Source organism: Agrilus planipennis, unplaced genomic scaffold, assembly GCF_000699045.2.
Source record: "Agrilus planipennis isolate EAB-ADULT unplaced genomic scaffold, Apla_2.0 scaffold175, whole genome shotgun sequence".
In the NCBI taxonomy this organism is placed as follows: Eukaryota; Metazoa; Arthropoda; class Insecta; order Coleoptera; family Buprestidae; genus Agrilus; species Agrilus planipennis.
In genome coordinates this window covers 24,713-46,971 of record NW_020442426.1, presented here as the reverse complement: position 1 = coordinate 46,971, position 22,259 = coordinate 24,713, and the positions used below count along the sequence as shown (strand labels likewise).

General features: G+C 35.1%; 2 protein-coding genes across 2 annotated transcripts in view; both read left to right on the top strand.

Moving 5' to 3' along the window:
- The window catches only part of LOC108736499 (single insulin-like growth factor-binding domain protein-2), a 143,823-nt gene extending 126,410 nt beyond the window's left edge, over positions 1 to 17,413 (top strand). Inside the window, exon 2 of the mRNA XM_018468951.1 lies at positions 17,215 to 17,413. Coding sequence (XP_018324453.1) covers positions 17,215 to 17,389 — 175 coding nt within the window. The 3' untranslated portion in view covers positions 17,390 to 17,413. The remainder of the gene's footprint in view (positions 1 to 17,214) is intronic.
- Positions 2,626 to 8,720, top strand: LOC112906306. The gene is made up of 2 exons (XM_025980214.1): positions 2,626 to 7,889; positions 8,155 to 8,720. Exons 1-2 carry the CDS (start codon positions 2,995 to 2,997, stop codon positions 8,165 to 8,167), a joined length of 4,908 nt encoding a protein of 1,635 aa, XP_025835999.1. The 5' UTR covers positions 2,626 to 2,994; the 3' UTR covers positions 8,168 to 8,720.
- Positions 17,414 to 22,259: the final 4,846 nt, after the last annotated feature.

Sequence of the window (22,259 nt, the reverse complement as noted above, 5' to 3'; positions counted from 1 at the left end):
TATATATCTATTAGGACACTTAGGTTAACCTAAATTTCAAACTGTTCATAATTTCTGATGTGCCACCCCGAAATAAAAATGTTCGGTCTTTAAGAGTATATGAAAGCGGGACTCGAGTCTCCGTCTCTCATCGAGTCTCTCTGGTGTCGCTGAGAGAGACTGTCAAAAAAACTGTTTAGCTTCTCTGAACGAGAGACTCGAGTCGCTCATAGAGAGATCCTCATTTCGTATCCAGTCTCTGAACGAGACTCGAATCCCTGAACGAGAGACTCGAATCTCTCAATAAGTGGTGTCTCGACAGACATGGTTAAAATTTTCAAGTTCAACATATTTCAGAGATCCCAGTCTTTCTACGAGAGATTCGAGTCTCTCAATTTTACAGTTTTATTCATTCAGTCTCTCTGTGAGAGACTCGAATCTCTGAATAACAATTTTATCGTTCGAGTCTCTCATACAGAGATTGTGAGAGATCCATAAAAACACCTAGGCAATAACTGAGATACTGTAAAAGACTGTGAGAGACGCTCTCAGAGACGCTGAAAGACTCTGAGAGACTGAAAATTTTTGTCTACGGACATAATAGCTTAACATGTGGTAACAGCACTAAATAGAGATTGTTTAATATGTATATCCAATTTTATTTAATTGTCATGTTATTTTCCTGCTGGTATTTTCGTAAACAAAATAATAATTACTCGGGAAATACATTTTGTGTACCACATTTTCACAATTACTTGGCTGTTCTATTCGCTAATTCGTGTGTAATTAAATTTAACAACAAAAGAAAGATTTAAGCGGATTTATCTTATAACCCCCGTTTCTGTTGTTATTTTGTTTCCATTGTTGTTGTACCCGTCGTACGCTGTTAGATATAGTAATAAGTTGGCGGGTTTTTCGTAAAATTTGTGTCATGCTACAAGTCTTGTAGCGCGACGTGTCTTATTCATTTTCAGATAGTGGCTCGTTGCAACAGCCGCCTGGAGGGTACTTTGCAGTTCAACATGATAAAGTGCCCACGTTTCGCGGTGGTAATCTTAAGTACAAAAGGATAAGGACCCTTGAGGATCGCCTTTGCAGCGATATGAAATAAAAGCGACGCGAAAACTTTGAATAGGAGCCCGCAATGAAAAGTTTATCTTCGATAATCCCCTGAAAACTTGCTACGTACTTTTAATTGTATGCGGTAGTCGTACAGATGTAGTGCGATGAGACGGGACGTGCCCTATCGCTTCTTATTCTTATGCCGCAGATGGAACTTTAAAATTAAAGAGAAACAATGTATCTACATTGCAAGATGGAGCGGTAATATTGGAAAAGAAACGTAATTAGGTAGGTATTGTAGCGAGCACGAGTGTTTGTGTGCGATCGGGCACACGTATGTGTATCAATTAAACAGTTCAAAGAAAAAAGAAACTATCCGGATGTTTCTAGAAGGCTCCCGAAAGTAAACAAAAGAGTATTTAAAGGAAGAGACGATCGCCGAGTGGAGAAGAAATGAATTGACCGTTGCAGAAGTCAATCCAGAAATAAATTGACAGTGATAGCAGTGAAGTAAATAGCGCAGTGAGTAGTGATATATCAACAGTAGTGTAAATAAATAGAATAATTCATAACCTAAGTTTAGTAATAATTTATTAGTGTTTTTAACTTCTTCAATAATTAGTGTAAATAAATTGTTTTTGTCGTTATCAGTATTAGAAGTTGTAACGTGCGCCACCCTGTATTTAGCGGCTCCTTCTGATCGCGCGCGTGTGTGTGATGCCGATACGTGAATAGAGGCGGTATTCTTTGGCGGCTTGCTAGGTGAATAAACAGCGACGGGGTGCGAATATACTTTTAATGTTTTTTCAAAGTTTTAAGTTAGTAGTTAAATAGACATCCGCGTGTTCACTTGCGTGTCTGGACAGATTTCTTCGTTATTTTAATTTCTACGTTTCTGAGTTTATATTTTTTACATTTTTTTGTTTTGTTTAAATACATACTGTTAACCAATTACCAAAATTTTCAATCTACAACGCTACAAAGTTAATTTTGTTAAACCCACGAACATTACAGTATTATTACCGGTGACAACGAGTTACCTTTAATTTGAAATTACAGGATATTTAAATTTTTGAAGTGACACTTCTTTGGGCTCGAAAGGAGTAAAATCTCGAGGCCATGAAACGACACGTTTTGCTACGTTTTGTCTCGCGACGCGATAGGCTATGGGAATAGAAAGGCGCGCATGCGCATATATGTATTCCAGTCAGTTGTTAGTGACCGGCAGCTCATATATTATAGTATAATGTATATTCATTATACTATAGCGCTAAATTAATTTTTTGGTTATATGTGTGCAGTTATATTACAGTAAATGTTTATTTAACAACAATTAATATTTCACTTCTTTCACGTGTACTAAGTTGCATTTGTTTTTTTTGGAACCTTCGCTATATTTTGAAATATCCTTAAAAAAGTACCCCAAAAACGTGCCTCCCCTGTTCCAGTCTTGGTATTGATCTTGATCTTACTTATTCGATCTTGGTCTTGATCACTGTCATCTCGGTCTTACATGTTAAGTCTTGTGTTGAATTTGTAAGGATTTAGTTGTTTTTTTTGCATGTTTTTGTCATGTCTGTTTGATACGAGCGGTGTCTAGCTCAAAGGCAAGTGCCGCGCTGGGGGCTGCGATGTCTTGCACAACAGCATTTGTGTTTTTGATTTGTTTAGTCTACCTATCGTGGTGGAAATAAGAATAAGTAAAATTTGCTATGTTTAGTTTAGTCAGTAATAGATAGTAGTAAGCACAACATGTATTGAAGTAGTCTTGTTTTCCGCATTTTAAAATATAAAAGTTAATTCTCGTTTTGATATCTTCGTTGTTTATTTTCAACAAAATAATTTCCCTTGGATTCAGTTCCGCGACAAAACATTTGGCGACCGTGACAGGACTGTTTTTGGGTTATTATTATTGAATTATTGGTTTTTGGGTGTTGTATTAAAACGAGAAAAATGGAACCGTTGAAGAAGAAAAGAACTGTGTTAAGAATTGGTTTTACGAAGGCCCTGAATTCATTACAAGTGATGTTGGACAATGCAGAATCTACAATTGCAAGTTTGAGAGTCGCGTTTTGTACTTTGGAAGATAAGTTAACCGATTTAAATTATTGTCAAGATTCTATAATTGAGGCCATATTAGAGACCGCTACCGAGACTGAGTTACAAAAGGAGTACGATGAAGCAGATGAGTACAAGCATAGGTTTTTAACAGCCAAATACTTGTTCACCGAACGTACCATGGGTGATAGTAATTTAGTGCAAAATTTGGTTGATTGTGCGGTCCCGTCGGGTTCTTCTTCTAACGGTGAAAACAAGAGATCTTATAAGTTGCCGTCGATAGAAATTGTTAAGTTTAACGGAGACATTCGTGAGTGGCTGTCTTTTTGGAGTTGTTTCAAGAAAATCCATGAGGACAAAAATATGTGCAATGAAGACAAGTTCCAGTATTTGAAACAAGCGGTTGTGCCGGACTCAAGAGCAGCGGAGTTAGTTAAAAGTTACCCACCAACTGGAAGCAATTATGATAAAGTAATAAGAAGTTTAAAGAGTAGGTTCGGTCAAGACGAACTTTTGATTGAAGTTTACGTGCGTGAATTGTTGCAACTTGTGCTGCAAAATGCTATTAAAGGACGTGGTAATATTTCACTTGCAAGCTTGTATGATAGATTGGAATCTCATTTGAGGGCCCTGGAAACATTAGGAGTTACCACGGACAAGTGCGCGGCGATGTTGTACCCGTTAGTAGAATCTTCCTTGCCGGAGGACTTATTACGCGCGTGGCAACGCAGTGACGCTGGAAAACACAATTCGGACGCGGAAGATGGAAAACCGCGATCCAAAGACAGACTCACCCGTCTTATAGAATTTATCGAGAGGGAGGTACAAAGTGAGTTGCGAATTTCGTTGGCGTTACAAGGTTTTAATTTAGATACTGGGCACGAATCTGATATTAAGAAATCTAAGCCGTATAAATTTAATAGAAATATTCCGAGCGCGATGGGTTTGTTAATGACCAAAGGAAAAGACCACACCTGTATATTTTGCGACGCCAAAGATCACGAGAGTGAGGGTTGCAATAAAGCTAAAAGAATGAGTTTATCGGGTAAACAAGAGTGTGTGAAGAGAGCGCGTGCGTGTTTTAAGTGTCTTAAAATCGGGCATGGTTTCAAAACTTGTCGAGTCCGCGTAAAATGTTCGCGATGTGAACGAAGACACGTAAATTTGATGTGTCCAGATGAGAAACCAAGAGAACAAAGGGATGAAATTGCGAGCGCAGATACTTCCGCGCCAGTGCGGAAAGAGTTGAATTGTATCGCGAGCATTTCCAATAACAAAATGGTGTTCCTGCAAACATTAAAAGTAAAAATTTACAGCGATAATAGAGAACTGATTGCGCGCGTGTTGATTGATAGTGGATCACAAAGATCTTACGTGACGAAAGATATAATCGAAAAATTGGGTTACCAATCGGTGGGTGAACAAAGATTAAGTCATATGCTTTTCGGTGGCGGGCAGTCGGAAGTTGTCGCACACAAAGAATATCGCGTACGAATGCAAAGTTTAGAGAGCGATTTTGCGTGTAATTTCGTCGCGCTGGACCAAGAGGTCATTTGTGGTCGTATAGAACCTATTGAGAATAAAAAGTGGCTTCACGAACTAAACGAATTTAATATAAGATTAACGGATGTATGGGACTGTGACGATCCAATATCGATTCTTATCGGCGCCGATGTTGCGGGAAAAATATTGACCGGTTGTCGTAAAGAACTGAAGAGTGGTTTAGTAGCGTTCGAAACGTTGTTAGGTTGGACCATTATGGGCGCAGTAAGAAAAGAAAATGTACGGGAAAACTCTACTGTCGCCGCGATATCGTTGTACGTTAAAAATTGCGATTTGAAAGATTTGTGGTCTCTAGATGTGTTAGGTATAAGAGATCCTATGACGTATAGGACTTTTAAACAACAAGAAGAAGTGATGTACAGAGAATTCTTGGAAACCGTTTCTATCAACAGTGAAAATCGATATGAAGTACAGTTACCATGGTCGGAAAACCACCCCCCGCTGTCCGACAATAAAAGTGTTGCTATTAAACGTCTACAAACTACTACGAAGAAGCTTAGGATCGAAGGAAGATATGAAGCCTACGACGCGGTATTCAAAGAATGGTTAGCCGAAGGAATCATCGAACGTGTGTTAGACAAGGAGATGGACATTTGGGGACACTATCTACCACACCGTCATGTTGTTAAGGAACGTAGTACAACTGTAATTCGACCCGTTTTTGATGCCTCTGCCAAACAGCCTCCTTCGCCTAGTCTGAACGAATGCTTACAAAAGGGACCCAATCTCATCGAGCAACTGCCTTCTATTTTATTGAGATTCCGGGAAGGTAATATAGGTGTAATAGCAGATATTAAAAGAGCTTTCTTACAGATCAGTATTGATCCTAAAGATCGAAATTTTCTAAGATTTTTTTGGTATGATGATCAAAATAATTTAATTGTACTACGTCATTGTAGGGTTGTATTTGGTATATGTTCCAGCCCATTTATGTTAGGCGCAGTAATTGAATTACATTTGAAGGGTATTCTTGAGTCATTACAGAATGACTGTAAATCGATTTTTACTCGTAGTAATATTGAAAAATTGTTAAATGATTTCTATGTTGATAATTGTGTAACCAGTGTAAACTCGACTACTCAATTAAATGAATTTATGTATCAGGCGAGGAAATCGATGGAGCTTGCAGGTTTTGATCTTCGCGGTTGGGAATATAATGGTGATGTTTCCACAGAGAGTATCACTCCGGTTTTAGGCATTATGTGGGATAAGAAACGAGATGTATTATCTTTAAATGTTGAAAATTTAGAAAATTTAGATTTACAGAAAATAACTAAAAGAGATATTTTGTCTTGCGTACATCGTATTTTTGATCCGTTGGGTTTTGTTTGTCCCGTAACACTTGGTCCGCGGATATTATTGCAAGAAGTATGGGCAAGAAATCTCACGTGGGATGACGACGTCGGTACTGAAATTAAAACTCGCTTTATAAAATGGTACGAGGGAATTATTGAATTAAATAAAGTAGAGATACCGCGTTGTCTCATCGGAGGAACGGATTCGCACGATGAAATTAGTTTGCATACATTTTGCGATGCAAGTAAATCGGCATACGCGGCTGTTATTTTTATTCGCATAAAAGATAGTGAAGGAGTCAAAGTTAGATTCGTACAAGCTAAATCGCGAGTTTCTCCTATGAAAAGTAAGGAAAATGTACGTAATAGTATACCACGTTTAGAATTATTGGCGGCAAACGTTGGAGCGAGATTGGCTGACGCTACGACAAGAATGTTAAATACAAAATTTGTAAATCTTCATTTTTGGTCAGATTCATCGACGGTAATAGCGTGGATACATCGTGAACACAACTGGAGTACATTTGTTCATAATCGTGTAAAAGAAATCCGCGAAATCTCAGATCCTAAATCTTGGCGGCATGTTCCGGGTAATTTGAATCCCGCTGACCTTCCTTCGAGAGGGTGTACTGTAGAGCGTTTATTATCATCGCATTGGTGGGATGGGCCGGAATGGTTATATAGAGATTCTGAGGATTGGCCGAATAGTAACGTCGATCTATTGTATAATGAGGAAGAAATACAATCTGAATTGAAAAAGAGTGCAAAGCATGGCAACAGTAGTTGTTTAGTTGCAATATCAGCTGAGCCTAAATTATTAAAAGTTTTGGAAAAGTTTTCGAATTATTCTAAGGTTTTACGTATAGTTGCATGGATAAAAAGATTTATAAACAATTGTAGGAATAGTTCAGGTAAATTACATGAAGACAGTCTAGGCTGTGCGGAAATTATGGCCGCAGAGAAAAGCGTATTAAAAATGTGCCAAGAAAATTTAACAGATTTTGAGAATAGAACCAATAAACAGTTTATGTTATTTACGGATGAAGATGGTTTAGTTCGCGTAAAAACAAAAATTGTACTCAGAGAAGATTCGTTTAATTTCAAGTGTCCATATATTCTACCCAATAATATTAGTATCATTACTTTGATTGTAAGAGACAAACATGAGAATTTAAATCATGCTGGTGTACAGATTACATTAAATTCATTAAGAGAGAAGTACTGGATATTAGGGGGTAGGCGAATAATTAGATCCGTAATTAGAAAATGTGTAGTATGTCGTCGTTATGAGGCCCAGCCTTTAAAATCGGTTCCGGCACCACTACCATTAAATCGCGTTAGGGACGCGGCGATATTTGAGGTGATTGGTATAGACTTTGCCGGGCCAGTATATCTCGAAAGCGCGAAAAAGGCTTGGATATGCATTTTCACATGTGCAGTTTTTAGAGCTGTGCACTTGGAGTTAGTAAATTCATTAAATGTAGCGGCAGTACTCATGGCACTTAGACGATTTATAGCTAGAAGGGGCAGGCCCAGCATTATCTACAGCGATAACGGTACAAATTTCAAGGGGCTTAATAACGAATTAACCAAATTAGACTACAAAAAGTTAGGAAGTACCGTTGCACTACAAAAAATAGAATGGCGATTTAATCCTCCCACTGCGGCGTGGTGGGGAGGATTTTGGGAGCGCCTTATAGGAATTCTGAAAAAATTATTACGTCGGACCCTTAGAAGAACAAGTCTGGATTATGAGGAAATGTCAACTGTTTTAGTCGATTGTGAGGCTATAATTAATTCAAGACCGATAACATTTATGTCAGATGTTGAGACTGAGTTCAAACCATTGGCTCCATCGGATTTCTTACAGGAAATAAAAGAGATAGGGGTTTTGGACTTAGATATTATTGAAACAAATAAAATAAATAAAAGGTATGCGTATAGGCAAAAGTTGAAAGAGGAGTTAAGACGCAGATTTAGGAGTGAATATTTAGGAATGTTAGTAAAACAAAAAGCTAATGTAAAAAATACTGATAAGATTAGTGTAGGGGATATTGTGTTAATAGGAAGTGATAACACTAAGAGACTTGAGTGGCCATTGGCTAAGGTTACGGATGTGATTCCAGGCAAAGATGGAATTATTCGTGTGGTGCGATTAACGACAGCTTCGGGCGAGTTAGTGCGACCGATACAAAAGGTTTTTCCGTTAGAATTAAATTATGACAGTGTTAACAATTGCGTGAAAAACTCTGTGCAAGAGGAACAAGACATATCGGAAAATAAAGTCCAATGTATCAAATCAATTGAAGGTAATAAAGAGAATCCAGTTGAATGTAAAGAACCCTATGTAACTAAGACTGGCAGAAAGGTTAAGAAAGTCGAACGATTAATGTATTTTAATTAGTCACTAGTGTTAGTTACGTTTATTATTAATGTTTTTTTGTTTTTTGAGATAAATAATGCGTTTTATCTCAAGGTGGGGAGGATGTTGAATTTGTAAGGATTTAGTTGTTTTTTTGCATGTTTTGTCATGTCTGTTTGATACGAGCGGTGTCTAGCTCAAAGGCAAGTGCCGCGCTGGGGGCTGCGATGTCTTGCACAACAGCATTTGTGTTTTTGATTTGTTTAGTCTACCTATCGTGGTGGAAATAAGAATAAGTAAAATTTGCTATGTTTAGTTTAGTCAGTAATAGATAGTAGTAAGCACAACATGTATTGAAGTAGTCTTGTTTTCCGCATTTTAAAATATAAAAGTTAATTCTCGTTTTGATATCTTCGTTGTTTATTTTCAACAAAATAATTTCCCTTGGATTCAGTTCCGCGACAAAACATCTTGCGTCGCTCCTTTAATCTGATACTTTTTAATATATACTTACTTCTAAGCATAAATTTTTCTATTTATCGATACAATAATTGTTTTAAATGTTGAAATTTTTTGTCATACGTGCTTATCATGACTTTTAAAGAAAATAGTGTCGATACTTGTAAGAGTTATGAAAATTCGAGAATTTACCGTTCTTCCAATACATAAATTAGTCATATAATGCTCGCTAATGGTTAATTTAGAAATTCGAAAAAAATTGTTGAAGTATATGATTATAGTACGACTCTGTACGGGTGACAAACGTGAACAAATGATGAAAATACCATGTACATAAAGGTTACGAATGAAGAGATTTTAAAAAGAGTAGAAAAACAAAGGTCGTTTTGATTGTCAATAAGAAACAAAAGAGCACAGTTTACTTAATGTACAGCGCGAATCGTAAGAGCGTCAATAAATTGTATTTGATGGTTCGCTGCGCAGTAAGGCATTGCACATCTGATTTGCTCGTATCTTGTTTACGTCTTGCGTTTTATATTACCGAAACTGATGCGCACTTGTTCTTCGCGCAGGGAACTATTGTGTTTTAGGGGTAATTTTTAGAACTGCTGAACTGATTCTGAAAATTCTTCGACTATTAGAAAGTTACACTATCCCAGCAGTAGTCCTTTGATAAGACTAGGTTTTTAGTTTGAAATTTCGTTATTTGTAAACCATGTTGGAAGGAAAGGTCCTGCAGCGTGCACCGACCACATAGATATACCTACGGAAAAATACAGAACATACGGCGAAGTCTCAATATGACGGACTAATTTGATTCCTGACCAAATTAGTCATCAGCACTTACATTTAAAAATTTATCACTACCCCAAGCCTGGCGAAGCGGGCACAGGCTCCTAATAATCAATAAACATACGGATGCACGTGCCAGCGTATCATTAATGCTTGAATGTTCACGTAAACAAAATTTGATTCAAATACGTTTTCGAAATCTCAGCTTTACTTGTGGCAGTCAACACAAAATCTTCCGGATTTTGAGGCTTTACACTTTTCACAGTTTGAAACGATTTGAGAAGGAAGATTGAATTAAATGTTGTGTACTTTTTTACGAGATTCTTTAAAGTAAATCTACAATACATTAATATCGATATTTAATGAAAAAGGCAGTGATCAAAGTATTTCACTGTGCAATTAACACTTTTAATTGATTAATCATTTATTTTGAACTTATGGAATTAATTATTGTTCTATGTATGAATTTTTCCAGTAAAGTCAACCGTCTTTATTATTGAAAACTAAATTGGCATATATTTCGATACTTCAGCTAATTTTTTCAAGGCATTAGTTGGTTTATTGCTATAATAGTCGTCTGTTCTAGGAATGGACCAGGTTTCTATTTCGGGCTGATTTTATGCTTTTTTTTACTAATTCCACTGATTCAATTAACTAATTAGTTCAGTTAATATTACTAGTTTGAAGTGTTATGAAGATTAGTAAATATTTGCACAAAATTAGTGAAAATCTAATTTGTTTTTAGGGAATAAGTAAAAAATATTGTTTTTATTAGAAACTATCCAAGAGAATCGCTTCAATGTAAGGTCATGAACGTTAAAAGGACTTAATTATTTAGTTTAATAATCTTTTAAACTCAGATATTGTCTTGTTCTAACAGATTCATAATAAACTTTATTGAATTCTGTTTAATCTCTGAAGTGCCAAGTAATTTACCTACATCATCATCATAAGGTCATCAGTCCTCAGACTGGTTTGACACGTACCTCCACTCTTTCCTATCCTGAGCTAAACTTCGCATTTCCCTACAACTAGAACATCCCCACATCCTTAACTATTTGCGAACAGTAATCTAATCTAGGTCTACCTCTACCCCTCCTAACTCCTGTTTCTGACTCTAATATGTCTCTGACTAAACCTTCATGCCTGAGAAGGTATCCTACCAACCTATCTCGCCTATTTTTTATTGACTTCCATAGAGTCCTCTGTTCTCCTATTCTTTCCAATACCTNCGTATCTTGTTTACGTCTTGCGTTTTATATTACCGAAACTGATGCGCACTTGTTCTTCGCGCAGGGAACTATTGTGTTTTAGGGGTAATTTTTAGAACTGCTGAACTGATTCTGAAAATTCTTCGACTATTAGAAAGTTACACTATCCCAGCAGTAGTCCTTTGATAAGACTAGGTTTTTAGTTTGAAATTTCGTTATTTGTAAACCATGTTGGAAGGAAAGGTCCTGCAGCGTGCACCGACCACATAGATATACCTACGGAAAAATACAGAACATACGGCGAAGTCTCAATATGACGGACTAATTTGATTCCTGACCAAATTAGTCATCAGCACTTACATTTAAAAATTTATCACTACCCCAAGCCTGGCGAAGCGGGCACAGGCTCCTAATAATCAATAAACATACGGATGCACGTGCCAGCGTATCATTAATGCTTGAATGTTCACGTAAACAAAATTTGATTCAAATACGTTTTCGAAATCTCAGCTTTACTTGTGGCAGTCAACACAAAATCTTCCGGATTTTGAGGCTTTACACTTTTCACAGTTTGAAACGATTTGAGAAGGAAGATTGAATTAAATGTTGTGTACTTTTTTACGAGATTCTTTAAAGTAAATCTACAATACATTAATATCGATATTTAATGAAAAAGGCAGTGATCAAAGTATTTCACTGTGCAATTAACACTTTTAATTGATTAATCATTTATTTTGAACTTATGGAATTAATTATTGTTCTATGTTCAATACGTACATTGATTGATATTTCTAATTTAAGTGTAAGGTAAGTTTAAGCTTTTTCCGATAATAAATAATCAATAGAAAACCTAGAACAATTTGTCCCCGATAGGCAGATCGTTCGATTTTAAATTGCGAACACTTGCATACGGATACTTTTTCCGGATAACACACATGGACTTTTGTGTCCATCGTCACATTAGCCCATAATCCTTCTCCTAGTAAGACACGGAGAACGCTTAAGATATGTGAGGTATAGGTCGTTTACAATCTCATGAGCCTTTACATGCATGAGAGGCATGTTCGTATTGTGTATTATGAAAACATTGACTCGACTATTAATCATGTCTCTCACTGTATAATCAGGGATAGAAATGGAGAAAAATTGTAAAAAGTGAAAATGAAGGCCGATGCTTTTAATGGTACAAACGTAGAAATCAATGAATAGGTGAAATTTTGCCACCGTGTAACCCAAGGCCAAAGTTTGTGAGGCAGCCCTAAATGTGTGTACATTTCGGAAGCCATTTAAAATTAACACATTTAGACGCAAATTTTGGTTATATACATTATTAATTAGTTGGATATAGCAAAGTAAATATTTCTCTATTGAAATTTATTTTCGACATGATCCTTAGCACTTTAAGATTTGTTTTTATAAAAACGTAATTAATTTTATGTTGAAAAGCATCTTGGTTTTTCTTGAACACCTAAATATTGGATCGAACCCTTTCCAAATCCTTGACGATAGGTCTAACAGCGTATACTTTCAATAAAATCGATAGGAACCACGAGAGTAATTAACTACTCGCAGAGAACATGAAAGGAACATTAACTTCTTATGAGAAACAGGTCGGGTCTTTTCTAGATATCAGCAGTGTCCTTTCAAATCTTGTATAGGTTATGTTGATTACCAGCGATGCATTAACTTTTGGTCGTTTAGAGATAAACTTAGTTTGGCACGACACAATAAACAAAAACCAAATACGTGTAATGTACAGTCATTATTTCATTAACGAAAATGTTATACACAAAACGATGTAACGTAATAGAGAAAAAATAGCGAAAAAGGTGATAGTTAAGATTGAAGAATGACAGTGAGGTAACTGACACTGCACATTTTGATCTGTTTTGGGTTTTTTAAGTTTGGCTTTACGAGTGAAAAGTGAAATCTAAAAACTACGAAAAGAGCACTGTTGAGAAGAAATACAGTGTAAACTCTTTATAACGTCACTCGATTTAACGACAAACTCCTTAAAACGTAGAAATTGCTTGACTTTGGTTGGTTTACATTGTTTTCTATACAATATTACACTCTATATAGCGTCACGCTCACTCTATTTAACGACAAAAATGCGGCATTATAAATCATTAAGCAGTACTTTCTAAGTTGCCAAAATAGATAAGAACTGCAGCTGTGTACGTTGTTGAAAAAGACGATCCTGTCCATCCACCAAGCATCAAACAAGCACTTGATTCAGCGAAACTATTAAAAAAATACTTTTTATATAATCAAATTGATCCAGCAGTATCTCAAGATATGAGTAAGATACGTAACAAAATACAATTAAAATGTTGGGGCAGCAAAAAACACCAGACGAAGATAACAGGCTATACGCAATGTATGAATAATAATGTTGGTGTGCAAAATGTGTACTATATTGGTAAATGCATATTACTATAGGATAGTAAAATAATATCTTTTATTTCTCTCCATTTAACGACCACTCTTTATAACGCCGAAAAATGTTCAGTCCCTTAAGTGTCGTTATATAGAGTTTACACTGTAGTTTAGATGTAAGTTATTCTACATATATAAAAGAAAGTCATTTTAGTTATACTACTTATAATTTAAGAACGGCTGAACCGATTTTGCTGAAAATTGGTGGGGTGGTAGCTAAGAACCAGGAGACGGATGTAGGAAAAAAAGTGGTATAAGAAAACGCAACTGACATGGAATGACAAAACGCAACTGAAAGCAAAACGAAAAATTTATCAGTCAAAACATCAATCTAGCCGTTCATTTGTTAAAAATGATATAACAAAACGCAACTAACATGGAATAACAAAACGCAACTGACAGCTAAACGTAATGTTGTCTATGGTTAAGTATGGTGTTTTTTATTTACAGTCAGATTTACCTGAAACTTTGCTTTAATGCTTTTTCATATAAAACTAATGACATGCATACCTTTTTCAACATTTTACAAAATTCTACCTCTTTAGGAAGCTGAAAGGGGTTTGCAAAGATTGCATGGTTGTTTTTGGTCCGATTTACTTGAAACTGGTTAAAATATTCAATCTCTGTTGGGGGGGATGAGTGGTGATGAGGAGTTGCAATGTTGAAATGGAACATATATTATTTGTGGTCAGATTTACTTGAAACTTGGTCTTAATGGTCTCTCATTTAATTTGAGAAAGACCTATCTCGACATTTTAACACATTTACATTGTTGCTACGTTTGTATTTGAAATCTAAGATGGCGACATTACATACGTTGTAAGGGTGAATTGGGAGTTAAAAGGTTTTATGGAGAAGCATTATTAATTTCTGCGAATGAAGCTGCGGGGAAAATCTAGTTGGAAATGAAAATAGAGATCTTTAAAAATGTGAAAAAGCATAGAAAAGGGGTGAAAGTTATAAAATTGTAGAAATATACAATGATAGAATTAGATACGGAATATAAAAATGCCAAATTTACAGAGACAATAAATATACAAGATTGGTAGGGGCGAGTGAGAGCACAATCGAAATCAATTTAGGACAATAAAATAATGTCTGGCCTAATTTTCATCAGGTTACTTGTTGTTGACAAGGGCGACGGATAATGAAAACATTAAATTCGGACAGTTTTGAATAAATTAAAGATAGAGGCGGCTCGTGGAGACTGTTCGACGAACATTGGTAGGGTTACAAGAAGAGACCGTCAACTCTTAGTGAAACTTTGCTAAATTAATAAAATCAACACAAACAATTTTTCATTGCGAGACCATCGAAACCCTTGTTTTAAATTTATTAAATGATAGGGTTCTATTCTGTTGCCGTAGGAATGATTAATGGTAATAAATGGAGAATTACCAATGGGACTAGAATTCTAGTGGAAATCCCATTCCCAAACTCAATGGGATTTCCCTTCCATTCCATTGGAACTTCAATTTCTGAACCCAATGGAAATCCTAGTGTCAATTCTTTATTTTTTTACTTTTAATTATTGTTAGTGATAATTAAATGAAATGAAAAAGAAATATGAATTACATGACAATTATTATTCCAAATAATGTCTTGTTTATTATTTTTACAACTTGCTTGACAGTCATATTAACCTCAACACGTTTTTCTCCATTTTTTTAATAAATTTTAATCATCTCAAACCAGATCTTCTCCATTTTTAGATACCCAATTGTTTTTCCATTTATATTGAATGATTTTAAATAGAATTTATAAATTTTGCATTGGTTCCCATTGAAAATAAATGGAAATTTTTCCAATGTAAATATTAATGGAATTATTGTAAATGGAAGCAAGTATTTTTCCATTTATTCCAAATGGTTTTGAATGGAATTTACAAATTTTCCATTGATTCCCATTGAAGTTTAATGGAAATTTTTCTTACTTACATACATACACATACAAAATATAAAGTTTGCTTTCAGTCGCGCTCAATACCTTTAAATGGCGACATTTTCATGACTTTTTCACAGACCGCTATTTATTATTCATTAAAACAAGGATTAATTTTGTCTATAGAAATAAGTTATCTAACAAATGAAAGAAACATTTGGGCATAATTAATATTTCCCATTTTCGATAAAACGTCAAGATATAAGAAGTCTTCCTGCTGTCCTTTCTTTTGGAATGTAAGGAGGAGCTATGTCACGGAAGTGTTTGTAATGACTTTTGTTCCGAATTTCATCAAAAATGCAAGCCGCGTGTTAATGCCTTATTTCAAGAAACCCTAATCACACGTTTCGTATAGGTACTTAATTTATTATTTAACAGATAACTGATATTAAACCGTTTTTCATTGCGCAGAAGCTTGAAAGCTAATGATATTGGTGTCTTTCAGTTTGATTATTTCATATATATATGGATGAAAACAGTCTTTTCCATCAAAAACTGGGTCGTCTAAATGTGCCACTTAGCTTCGATATCTAACGATTTTATATCAAAAAATCCGTTTTTATTTTCTTTTTCAATAATAATGTTTAAGCTAGTGAGTCACATTTATGAGATTGGGAAAGTCCCAGAGAATTATAAACGGAATGTGGTAGTAACCATACCTAAAAAGAGGGCCGCAGGTAGGTGCGAGAACAATTACGATAGCTTAACTTCCCATGCGTCAAAAATCTTAACTAGAATTGTACAGAGGAGGATGGAAAAAAGGGCGGAAGAACTATTAGGGGAAGATCAATGTGGGTTTAGAAGAAATAGAGGAACACGGAAGGTCATTCTAGTTTTACGGGTAACAATAGAGAAAACAATAGAAAACATAAAGTGTGTACAAAGGATTTCTAGATTTAGAAAAAGCTTTTGACAATGTTAAATGCGAAAGATGTTAAATATACTTAAAAATGTAGGGATGAGTTACAATGATAGGAGAATGATACTTAGTTTGTATAAAGATCAACAGGCAGTTCTAGAGCTAGGATTGCAACGTAGAGAAGTAAATATTAGGAAGGGAGTCAGACAGGGATGCACACTGTCATCGCTACTTTTTAATCTATACATCGAATCGCGATCAACATCATTAAAGACAGTACAACTGTAGGAATAGATATACAGGGGCAAAAGATTAGTATGCTTAGAGTTGCAGATGATATAGCAGTATTAGCATCTAGCAAAGAGGACTTACAGGTAGCTTTAAATAAAATGGGAAAAATACTGACAAAACAGTACTGTATGAAGATAAGTAAAAGTAAAACACAAGTACTGGTATTCAAAGGATGAAAAAGTAGGGAAAGAGCGAATATAAAGGCGAATGCTGAGGATATCATGGGTAGAGAAGATTAGAAATGAAGAGGTATTAAAAAGAATAGAAGAACAAAGGACTCTATGGAGGTCAATAAGAAATAGGCGAGATAGGTTGGTAGGACACCTTCTCAGGCATGAAGGTCTCGTCAGAGATATATTAGAGGAAGAAGCAGAAGTTGGGAAGGGTGGAGGTAGACCTAGATTAAATTACTGTTCGCAAATAGTTGCGGATGTGGGTTGTTCTAGTTTTAAGGAAATGCTCAGTCTAATGTCTAGCTCAGGATAGGAAAGGAGGGAAGAATGGAGGTACATGTACATCCAGTCTTAAGACTAGCAACCTTATGATGATGATGATGATAATGAATACCCTAAAAATATGATTCACATATCCCTCCAGGACCGATTCACTATGCTTATGACTTTATGCTAATTTTGAGATGATGTACCATGCATTAACTTTTGGTCGTTTAGAGATAAACTTAGTTTGGCACGGCACAATAAATAAAAACCAAATACGTGTAATGTACAGTCATTATTTCGTTAAGGAAAATGTTAGGAAAAATTTCCATTGAAGTTCAATGGGAATCAATGGAAAATTTGTAAATTCCATTCAAAACCGTTTGGCATAATAATTTTGAGATGATGTACCTTTATGGTAAATATTATAATAACACTTAAATTAATTTTTGGTGTTTTGTTTCAGTTGTTGCTTAGAGTGCGCCCGGACAGAGGGTGAACCATGCGGGGGTGAGTTGGGTTTCAGTGGTACTTGTGAACCTGGACTTTCGTGTCAACAACCCGGACCATCGCCCAGTGAGGGTGTCTGTCGGTTATTACCATCCGATGACAACGAAAGGCTGAATAACAATTTTCTTTAATGTGAGTACCTAAACTGTAAATGTTTAACAAACCTCCAAAACAGTATTTCCCTATATATCTCTTTAGCAAGTAGACATCCATATATTTAAATGGACCTTGTTGGAGCATACGTAATTTTAAAGTGTAGCATCGTACTACAGATGGCGTTTACCGCGCCATTCGTGGTAATTTCTAAGACGCGCTGTTAAGACAGCAGATAAAAGTTGGTCTGTGTTCTGTCGGAGCTGTCTGCGACGCGCTGATGAGATCCAACAAGAATACAGACCACTTCGAATTATTTTGTTCAATTTTTGGACTGCTTTTCGAAAAAGAAATTTCATATACAGGGTGGTGCAAAATTTACACAATATGCTCATTGCTCATTATGGTCAAACTAAGTTTAATCGAAAAATTTTTTAAGCAATACTTGTTCTCAATTTTATTGTAATTGAGTTTGTAACATCTAAATTTGATTTACTATACAGAGTGTTCAGAAATAAATAAAAGAAGGTTTTGTTTAAAGGCAGCATAGTTACATATGGGTCCAATCAAAAATTAGAGGAAAAATTTATTCAAGATGCCAAAATACGGGACTTTGGACTAGGTATGCAAAAGAAGGCGGCCACTTGATTCGAAAAAAAAAATCATTTGAATATCGCCCCGGTTTATAAGTAGGTTACCGTTACCACTGAAAACCATATTCATTTTCTATTTTTTAACACTCTTTATAGTAAATCAAATTTAGGTGCTATAAACAATATTGTATTAAAATAGGGAACAAATTTTGTTTAAAAAAATTTGCTTCAGTTTAGTTTTGCCGGTTTTGGATTATAAAGTGAAAATTGTAAATCTTTTATTTTATTATTTATTACTGGAACTAAAAATCTACTAATCCATATACCTACCACAAGGAAGAGAAAGATACCCTTATCTTTCTCAGCTAGTCAATCTACATAATGGATAAGCCAAAAGTGAGAATTGTGAAGATATGTGAAGTACGACAAAAGTAAGCAAGTTATAAATACATTGGGCTTAAACTCCCCTAATTTTTAATTAGATTCCACATTGTAATTAATTTTGAATCCTTTTTAAAAATCATATTAAATAAGATTGGTCGACGCCACTGTATTTTATTTAAGTTTCATTAAAAAATCGGTAGTATAGTAGTAGAAGAGACAAACTCTAGAAACTGTTTAAACAGAGAGAAATATGCAAAAATTTTATAAAGTACCAGCAGCATTCGTTACCTGCGACTAGCTGAGAGAGATAAGGGTATCCTTCCCTTTCTTTTATAGGTAAGTAGGCGCAATCAAATTAAATGTATATGAAAAAGATAATTCGCGTTTCGACTGCTTTTTAGGGTTCCGTACCCAAAGGATAAAACGGGACCCTATTACTAAGACTCCGTAGTCCGTCCGTCCGTCCGTCTGTCTGTCACCAGGCTGTATCTCATGATCCATGATACTTAGACAGTTGAAACATTTACAGATGATGTATTTCTGTTGCCATTTTAACAACAAATACTAAAATAGAATAAAATAAATATTTAAGTGGGGCTCTCATACAACAAACATGATTTTTTATTGCCGTCTTTATAGATAATAGTACGGAACCCTTCGTGTGCGAGTCCGACTCGCACTTGGCAGGATTTTTTTGTATATGTTAGGCGACATCTTCACCGATTGTAAATGGATTCTTTTTTTTATCTCTAGGGTGGTCCCATGGGTTTTCTATAATTACTAAATGCATCTGTATCATTTGTTGAAAAAACATTATAATGTCGGTAATTTGTAAAACTTGTAACGAGAGTTTTTCCCTGAAGGACGAAACTAGATGAAAATAAAAGGGAAAATAAAGCGCGTAAGATACTTGGAAACGACCAAACGGCAACAGAATGTTTTTTTCCGTTATTAGTATTAAGGTCATTCAGAAAGAAAAGAGGGCAGAACGAATTGACCGTTTTTTTTTTCACGATAGTTCCTCCGGAAATGTCTGGGGTCGACTAACGTAAGTGTGGGAAGTAAATAGACGAGAACGTATCGTTCGCCCCGAAAAATTCAATAGAACAAAGTAAATTTGCTCGAGGCTTGTTACGTTTCTCCTTTTGCTGTAGTAAATCTTCCTTCAAACCCTGGAGAAAATGAATTTTCGTGAGCCTTCGACAAACACGCGATCGCACGTGCAACATCAACCCCTGTTGCACAAACAGACCACTACAACACAGCGAACGGGTCGTGCGGTTTGCTTTGGAAACTTCCGTCAGGATGCCTATGCTCCTAACAATTTAATCCTTATTCATGTTTCATGCTCTTTCGGCAGCATATGTACACGGTATCCCATTTTCGATTTTTTGTGGGGTATCTAACTTATTTTTAAATGTTTAATACAGTCTTGATTTTTGAAGCAATGTGCTACCATTTCCTGAAATTAAAGTACAGCTCGGCCAAAGTATCCGTGACCGCTACAGAGGTATGCGCAGTGGCAAAGTGGAAGGGATATAACTACAGATGTGCAAAATGTTTTTTTGAAAGTATTTAAATACAAAATGCAAATACTTTTTTTCTAACTTTATGTTATAGTCCTTTTAGTTAAGCAACAAACATTTCTTCTAAATGCTTCTTGATTTGCCTTTGTCAACCGTTTTAATTGGAGGATTCTTATGACAAAATAGTTTGCATAGTGTGAAGGATCAGAACCAAAATAGGGTTGCAAATAGTTTTATTGATGTAAAGTCAACATCAATCATTTTATATCAACATATTTACAACCATATTTTGTTTCTGTTCTTTTACACATTGTAATAAAAGAAAGAAATGGAATCTATAGTTTATTTAGCTTCGGATTCATCTAATGAGTGAAGTTTTTTGAATCGTTTTCTTAGTATTTTGGATTATATGCATTTATTAGCACTCCACAATATCCTGTAGTTTTCAGTTTTACGCAGCTAACGTATGTCAATTCGATATTGTTTTGCGGACTGTTTTGTCGTAATTAATAGAATTTCGTAGTTCCTTGCTAAAGATACCATAAGTGGTGATTTGACAGGTGCTTACATCAATTTGGAACTTCAAAATTCCATTGAACCTGTAAAATAATATTGATCCAATATTTTAGATTATTCATTTCCGAGGAATTTAGAATTTTTTGGGCTCTCTTCAGTTAAAGAATTAGAAGGCATTCATGGAATGCCTCGTTGACCCCTTTATAAGTTTCTAATACCTTCAATGGCCAATGTGAGCAACTTTCATTCACCATTTTATATAATGTTTGATCGGTGATACAAGCGAAACTTTTAACGGCAAAAATGTATTTTACATTTTACAAATAGAAAATAAGTTTGGAAAAGTAGTTTAAATAAAATACAATAGGCTTTTTTCAAAAGAAGATAGAAAGGAAGGTGCAAGATAAAAATAGGTATTTTGTATTATGTAGAGTTGCATTTTAAATACTAGTATTTCAAACAAATCACATCTTTGGATAAAACTAGATTTCATTTCAGTTGTTCAGTAGTGATCATTGTGTACAGTCAGCGTAAAATCAGTGCAATATGGAATGACTATTGTTGCATTATTATTACCATTATTCTACAAATTATCTCAAAAACTAATAGGAATACAAAAATTCTGCTAGCGCCATCTTTATTTTATCAAAGAAAAGCACACTGCTGCGAAAATCACAAATCCTTCTCTTTAAAAATAAGAGAGATGTCCCGGGAAAATACCCAAAATGGGATACACTGCATGTGTAATACCTTCAACATGTAAACTACACACTCGAAACAGATGAGATTTATGTATATTTTTCTTTTTTACCGGCTCCTTAAATTTAAGAAGTAGTTTTGAATACCTATTGCTTATTGTTCTTTTTTGTTAAAGCAAATATTTACCAAATCACCTTTTGTTTTTATACAAACAACAGAAAATTTTTTGAAGATTAGGTATTACTTGGAAAATAAACTTTTATTTGTAACAAGTAAAAGCAAAACAAATACAGAAGCTAGAAGTAAGGTGCTTATCAGACTAATACCCGTATGATTTGCTTGCTTTTTAACCTAATTTTAACATTATTAAATCTTCTTCAATTGACAATCTATTAAGTAAAATACGATATAATTTAATACCCAAATTAGTGAAAAATGTACACTGAAACATTCCAAAGTCGGTCAATAAAGGTGCTTTAAAATATGACCGCTGAGAGGGGTGACCGTTATTGAGGGACCACAAATTCACTACAATTGTTGTACACAGATATGCGTTAGAAAATGAGAATAAGTCATGATGTCAGAAGAAGCTTTTAGCTTTTTATGGCTAGAGTCAAATTTCTTCCTGCTGGTTTCTGCAAGCCGGAAAGGAGAAGTCATCAGAATACATCAGCTACAAGCAGTTAAAAAGTGTGTGTTATAGGAAATTTATACACTTCGAGGCTATTTAGTAAATCTGTAAAATATTGTTTCAAAGACTTTTTAAAACACACATATCCTGGGGTATGTATATATTTCCTAGGAATTGTATGAAATTCTGATATTGTACTACAAAATGTATAAAACTAATGCTTTCTGTGAATAAAATACTCTATCAGCCCAACTCCGGTGGGCAGGGGCATTAAATAAACTTCGATCTGTCATAAATCTACCTACCCAATCAATGACGTCACCAATGGATATAGGTACATCTCCAGACAGCCTAGGTACCATATTATTGCCTGTTTAGTATTACCTTTAATACATTTCCGGTGGTTATTTAGAAAATGTATTTATTTCCTAGGAAATGTGTCTAATATAATTTATTTCACACATTGTTTCAAATAGTATAATTAATAAATCCACCAGAAGTAATAATACAGTCTTGCATTCCCGTAAGACCAATGACTACGACTGCAAAGCCAAGACTA

Excerpts from the sequence above, each read along its gene's own strand:
- LOC112906306 (XM_025980214.1), top strand. The coding sequence starts at position 2,995 with ATGGAACCGTTGAAGAAGAAAAGAACTGTGTTAAGAATTGGTTTTACG.